At 44.4% G+C, this 7,068-nt stretch overlaps 1 protein-coding gene across 1 annotated transcript in view; it reads right to left on the bottom strand.

Moving 5' to 3' along the window:
* Nucleotides 1-454: 454 nt before the first annotated feature.
* LOC122548305 (14-3-3 protein gamma-A-like) overlaps nt 455-7,068 on the bottom strand; it is a 9,465-nt gene continuing 2,851 nt past the window's right edge. Inside the window, exon 2 of the mRNA XM_043686832.1 lies at nt 455-2,085. Coding sequence (XP_043542767.1) covers nt 1,429-2,085 — 657 coding nt within the window. The 3' untranslated portion in view covers nt 455-1,428. The remainder of the gene's footprint in view (nt 2,086-7,068) is intronic.

Raw genomic sequence — 7,068 nt, 5'->3', positions numbered from 1 at the left:
ATCAGGACTAGAACCTGGTATCATGTGACGTTGCATTTTGTCCACCCCAGTCCAACACCAGCAACTCCACATCAAATTTATGTTTGGACAGATACAGCAGGATTTAGCTGGGGTTATCATGGTAACATTGAGATCTCCTCCTACAGCTGGAGACACTCCTTAATAAAAGGAAACAATGTCTTAATATGAATAAAGAAGTGTATTGATTGTGTTTGTGGGGGGGGGGGGTAAGAATGCAGGTATGCGGCACAGAGTTAATGCTTTCTCTTCCGTAAAAAGTGGGGAAGGCCAGATGCTATAATATAGGAACAAGAAACAGAAGCACACAGCCTGTGCCAAACAGACCTGCTTTCACTCTCCAGAATCCACGTGTAACTATGAGGTGACTTGGTGTTCAATGTTTTCCACGATCAAATGCAATGATAACCAACACGCAGACAAGAAAGAGGGCCAATTTGATGATACACCTGAAGTAGCATTTATTGTCATCCATTCAACCCAACAATGATTTAAGGTTTGGCATTCCAAGGGTTTTCAATTTTGTTTTTATTTTCTTAAATGCTGTTTTGTGAGCTCAATCAACTTGAACTGATTGGTAAAGCGGATGTTTTTACAAAGAAAACATAACCATTGAGGCTCAGACAGACATCTGACCAAAAATGCGGCTCTTAAAACAAAAAGTATCAAAACATTTCAGCAGATGCAATGCATTACCCAAGATCTGTGTACATTATCGAGCTCCATATAAATTAAACAGCCAAAATAAAAATATTCTGCAACACAAAACAACCAGTCTCCCAGCTTTATAGCAATTTGCTTCATGATTAAGGTTCCATTGGCTATAATGAGCAGACTATATGTAAACTCCACAATACAGTCAATTCCTGATCCACTAATTTGTTTTAGTTGTTTGAGTACCAAGCTTCCAGGACTAAATAGGGATACTGTAGGCTCTACATGCACAGGAGCGACTGGTCAAGAGAAAAGGTCATAACCTTTGCTTACTCTAATCTTGGTTCAGAGTGCTTAAAACACCAAATGCTTTCTCATTTCGTTCAAGGGGGGCGGGGGGTGGAGTGAAGAGGCAATTGCTCATTTTAAAAACTGCTCAAACATTAAAAAGGGACCAAAACAAATTGATCTGAAAGTGATCCACTGGCAACAAAATGGCTCAAAGAATTAATTTTTTTGCATGATTTTTAAGTGTGACGACAGCAAAGGGGCTTAAATACCGATGCAGCCAATGAAGATGCATCGAGTTGAGCTGTCCTTCTCTGACGGGCATACAGCGGCTTTAGAGGAGCTGTGTGTACAGTAGATAACAGCACTGGGGTATATAGCACGTGTGCGTGTGGGCTTATTTAGGTGAGGCGGGGAAGGAGGAGAAGGGATGAGTGGGGGTGGGGTGGCGGCAGTGACTGCACAGACTCAATTGTTGCCTTCTCCTGCCTCGTCGTCTTGCTGATCACTTGTCCAGAGGGTGAGGTTGTCTCGTAGTAACTGCATGATGAGAGTCGAGTCCTTGTAGGAGTCCTCGTTTAAAGTGTCCAGTTCGGCGATGGCATCATCAAAGGCTGCCTTGGCCAGCTGACAAGCCTGCTCTGGGGCATTCTGGATCTCATAGTAGAAGACTGAAAAGTTGAGGGCCAGACCTAGGCGGATAGGGTGGGTAGGCTGCATCTGAACCTTGCTGACATCGAAAGCCTCCTTGTAGGAGGCCTCAGACTTCACCACCACACTGGCCTTCTTTTCACCAGTGGCTACCTCGGCCAGGTAACGGTAGTAGTCGCCCTTCATTTTCAAGTAAAAGACTTTGCTCTCCACTTGGGTCTCGGTGCAGTTCTTTATGAGGTACTTGTCGAGAAGATCCAGCACATCTTTGCACACAGTGTCCAGCTCCTTCTCCACCTTCTCACGGTAGGCCCGCACCATCTCCAGCTTCTTCTCATTGCCGTCAGCACAGGTCTTCTGCTCAATACTACTGATCACTCGCCAGGATGATCTCCGGGCTCCTACCACATTCTTATAGGCCACAGAAAGAAGGTTCCGGTCTTCAGTGGACAGGGGCTCATTCAGCTCAGTTACCTACAAACAGCAAAACCAACAGTGAATAAAATTTACATCAGGGACACAAGGGAGAGCAGTTAGCCGGCACAATGTCATTTGTCTCATGGACAATGGGGTCAAGTGAGAAACTGTCCAGGTTTTCACTGCTGAACGATAATCGATTGAACTGTCAGTGATAGAACACACTGCACAGTGTCACAAAATCCCTTAATGCAAACTAGGTGCTTCGCAAGTTAAATTGTACAACAGGGATCAGTATTATTTCGGGTCTGGAGGGAATCCAGTCTAAAGGAGGCAGATGTTCTCTGTGCTTTACCGTAACCCTTTGATAAAGCTGACCCAGGCAGATCCCAGTTTCAGAAATGCCAGGAGGGGACCAGGACAGTTAAAGTGATTAAATACTGGCAGGAAGTATTGGGCCTCATGTTATCTGCATACCTTCCTCTATACGGCACTTTCCCCCCCCCCATAGACGAGCTTTTCTTAATAAAAAAATTGGGCTCTTACATAACTGCCTGGTGAGAGAAGCAATACTGGCCATGGTAAATGAACTGTACATGACAATCATGTGACATCTGACTCATTATCTCCAAACAAGCTCTCACCCTTTATAAAGAAACCCCATCTTTGGGATTAATTTGTTAGAACTATGACACACTACAATTACTCATTGGTTACCAAACAAAACCTCACATTATAGAAGGATCATCTTTGTTAGAAGAACATGCTACCTGACCGACTCAGTTGTTTCTTGATGCCACATAAAAATAATTCAAATAATTTCATAAGCTACTTTTACACTAGTCACAATTCAGCAACCATGTGGGAATTAACTGCTGAGCAGGAACACTGGTTAACACATTTTCACCACTCCATGGCAAGGGAGGTGGGGAAAAGAGAATAAAGTCTGCAACCACCTCCCAACACTGTAATGCATGGAGAGTGTGCAACTTCTCCCTGCCTCATTGCACTGTATTTATACCACAATGCTGAGAATTCTCCACAATAGCACTACCTTGAATCTTCCAGTTGGAGACAAGATCAATAGGACCTTTGATCACTGGTAAACATGAGCCAGCTAACTGGACAATAAGGAATACTCTGACGCTGGAAATGCACAGCCAGTCAGGTGGTATCCGAGGAGCAGGAGAGTCAACGTTTTGAGCATAAGCCCTTCATCAGGGATTCCGGATGCTCTTCAGAGGGTTGGTGTGAGGCGAACGGCCTGATTACACATAGTAGGGATTCAATGATTCGGTACATGCTCATTGTGTACATCCTATTACTGCACTGGGTAACTATATGACAGAAGACAAATGGCAGTGCAGTTTGGGGAAAAGAGGATCGGTATAGGAGTTGGGGTTTTATACTCAGGCTATCCCTAAACATTAGTGCAAAACAATGCAAACAAACAGAGCTTGAAATTAAGTAGGAGCAAGTTGAAAGTTCAGCGTCAGTTCCAAGGAAACAATCTAGTTGAACTTTCAAAGGAATTCATTAAAAGCTTTCACACAAGGTGCGTAACGCACATACACAGACTTCCTCGTACCAGCTGCGCCAATGTCTCAGACAATTGAGTAACTCTCCCTATGACAGTCTGGGTTGCAACCAAGGTATGAGGGAAACCAGTCCAGTCCATCTACACAAGTAGCTTAGGATCCCGGAGAGAAACAAGAATATCAAGCAGAGTGTAGACATTACTAACTCAATGGCATCAAACCTTGTTATGGGAGGCAGCAGCTAGCACATTTGAGAATTGGGGATAGAATGGTAGCTGGGGTATGTTGGAAAGGATGGGGAGGGGGTTCTGCTGAGTGTAGAGAATAGAAAAAAGGAAGCACAAATGTCAGAAAGCGATTGTTTGGGTGGTGGGGGTGGGAAGGAATCAGGAGTTGTCAAATCATCTCAGCAGCCTGAGGCAACATTCTCAGGGCATAATGAATTTAGCGCAATACTTAGAGCGCTGTTGAGATTGGGTCATCAAATCTATTCCAGGCTGGAGACAGGGAGGAGTATTAATCCATTAGGGAATCAAGGGTTATGGTGAAAGGACAAGACAGTGGAACTGAAGACCATCAGATTAGCCATGATCTTAGTGAACGGCAGAACAGACTCAAGGGTCAAATGGCCTACCCCTACACCCACATCATACAAAAGCAACTAGTGATCAAATACCTAAACGGGTCTAAGGCAAAGTCTAACATCAGTACAAATAGCTGGAACATCCTTACAGCCCTCAAAAGGGGCGGGGAGGGAGAAAAGGGGGATTTATTATTAGTAACTGCGACACACTGTACCTTGAGCCATGTCCTTTTAATGTTCATCAGCACTGGAGATGTTAGCTAATGAGACATATATGACTACTGCGCAAACTGCCAAGGAAATTCAACACCCAGACGGCTGGAAGATAGACAAACAGCAGTTGGCCTGCTCTTCCCACAAGCTGCTGGGCAAAGCAGTGCTGAGCCGACAGTCCCACCAATGCAACAGAAAAATACACGAGGAACATCACTATTTCCAGGCTCTGTCTCTTGAGCTCATCGTGGCTGGCTTAGCAGGTGTTTCAACTGTAATGCTGTCAATACTGCTCCCTCAGCCACAGGGCAGCAAGCTGGCCCACTGTAACTGATCCTATTATTCTCCCTGTCCCCTCTACAGAAAAACACAGATGGCCCACAGCACTGACTGTGGATTTAAAGCAAGAACCTTGCCTGGGGTCACAGCAATTAGAATCAAACAGCAACCTTTCAGCCTTTGCACACCTCCGCAACAGCTTGAGTCACATGCTTATCTTTTCAAATATTCATTACATCCCTTTTGAAAGGGAATACCAAATCTGCCTCCATTGCTTTTATCTTAAACAAAATGCCAAAATTGTCCTTGCAAAGCCATTTTTTCACTTCTTTCCCCCTATCTTTGGGGCGGGGTGGGAATGCCAGGTGAACTATCCCAACAATTAGTTTGCTGCATCATTCACACCCCACTTACTGAAACCAAAGCCACAATCACAAGTGTTCATCAGCTCAAGGCATCTGTTTACTGCCCAGATGCAATCATATTTGTAATGAAGACACAGTCAGACCACATGCAGCCTCAAACGGTACAAACAATATACCCACTATTTAGAACGGACACATACTAGTTTGTTTAGTGAGGGTAGTGAGGATCTACATAGATCAGTGCAGCACCACAACAGGTGAGGCAAACAACCAACATGTCTCATTCCCAACCTGCCCAAGCCAGAGATGCATGTCCTTATGGAGCAAGTGGGTAAGGTCATCCCGATTGCCAATTCAACGCTTGAAGTGAAAATTGTAGTGGCAAAGTAGCTATGTCACCAGACTAGCAACCAAAGCACCAAGCTAACCTGCCACAGACATGCCCCCAGATCCCACCATGGCAGATAATTAAAATTCATTTAAAATTAATTAAAATTCAGTAAGAAAACTTGAATAAAAAAACTAGACAAAAAGCAATCATTGGTAGTCATAAAAACCCATCTGGTTCACTAAAGCCTTTTAGAGAAAGAAACCTGTCCTCCCTGCCTATCTGGCTGCATGTCACTCCAGACCTGCAGTAACACTGCTGACTTCTAACTGCCCTCTGGGCAAGATATACTGGACCAGCCAGCAACACCCATGACCCATTTTAAGCAATTCTTATTACAAAAGAATCCAAATTGATAAAAGCCAGGTGCAGCTTACTGGAAATGGCATTTTTTTCTAAAAACACCTCTCCTGAGCAGACCTGGAGGAGAAACCATTTTGATTTTCTCAGGCCCACTCCAATTCCTCGAAGGCATGAAATGCTTCACTGCAGCTACTCTGGTGCAATGTTCAAATAAACATGACCTAGCTACATCTGCTGCATGATTTCCAGCGAACATGCAGTCCCAGTGGAACCTTGCGCTGACAGCTGTTGCTCTCCTGCATCCCATAATACCATCTATCCTGATCTGCCAGCTCACCCACATTCCTACAGTGAAAAACCACCCAGAATGACAGAGCCTCTCACCCACAGCAGGGGTGCCACTGACAATTCTCCCTTTAAAGCCCATGCAAACTTAACATATTCAGACACTGAGAATGCAAGATGCAAATAGATACATTCAACAAAATTCTTGCAAGTGTCCTTATACACACTGGGTTCCACTAACTGTACTCCAAGATTCTTTCATTGTCCCCACAGTTTCAAAGCAATCACAGCCTCCATGTTCACCTTCACCCAAAGGATTCCCAGCCCTATCCATTGCCAGAATTCCAACAGTCCACAGCTGGAAAACCTTCCATCAAGCCACAAAGTGTCCACCTCAAAACAAAATCCATAAGTAATCCCTCAACACTTCCCAGGCTAGAGCTCATTATTATACCATTCATGCACACCCATCAACTCACTTCCCTCAGTAAAATTTAATTTCTTCCCCACTAAAAAATGGTACAACGAAGCAAACAAACCAGTCCACTCAAAGATAAAACCAGCAGTGGTCCGTCAGTCATTTCAACTGTTTTGCATCAAATCTAATAAACTGCACACAAAGGACAACTGGGAAATAGTTATCAGAATCAGGAGCCAACAATACCCCAGACCTTAACACTGCCTGAATTACCTCTACTGCATGCACCAGTCAATCCTCGACCATCATGCACTGGCTCTTTCAGAGTGCCACCTTTCACCTTACACATCTCACCATCACAATCAGCAAATACAATGCTTTCTCCATCTTTTGCTATCCAACGAAATAAACCGACTTGAATAAAATTATTTAGCTAAATTCATGGCAGGGGTGTTCATGCAGCAGATAATGATTTTTGGTACAGTCTGAGGAAAGATACACCTCCTCTGGAGTGGGGGTGGAGGGGGAGCAGCAATGATGGAGACCACACCTAACTGAGTTGTTCCCCATCCACCCCCCACCACCCCTGGGTTAGTGTGACAGGAAGTCAGGTCTGTGGCACCCACACATGGAGAATGGTTAAGAATATACATGGGGGGGGGAGGGAG

The sequence above is a fragment of the Chiloscyllium plagiosum genome, unplaced genomic scaffold (genome assembly GCF_004010195.1).
Source record: "Chiloscyllium plagiosum isolate BGI_BamShark_2017 unplaced genomic scaffold, ASM401019v2 scaf_13213, whole genome shotgun sequence".
NCBI lineage: Eukaryota > Metazoa > Chordata > Chondrichthyes > Orectolobiformes > Hemiscylliidae > Chiloscyllium > Chiloscyllium plagiosum.
The sequence above is the reverse complement of the archived record's forward strand: the minus strand, read 5'-3'. Positions and strand labels throughout refer to the sequence as shown.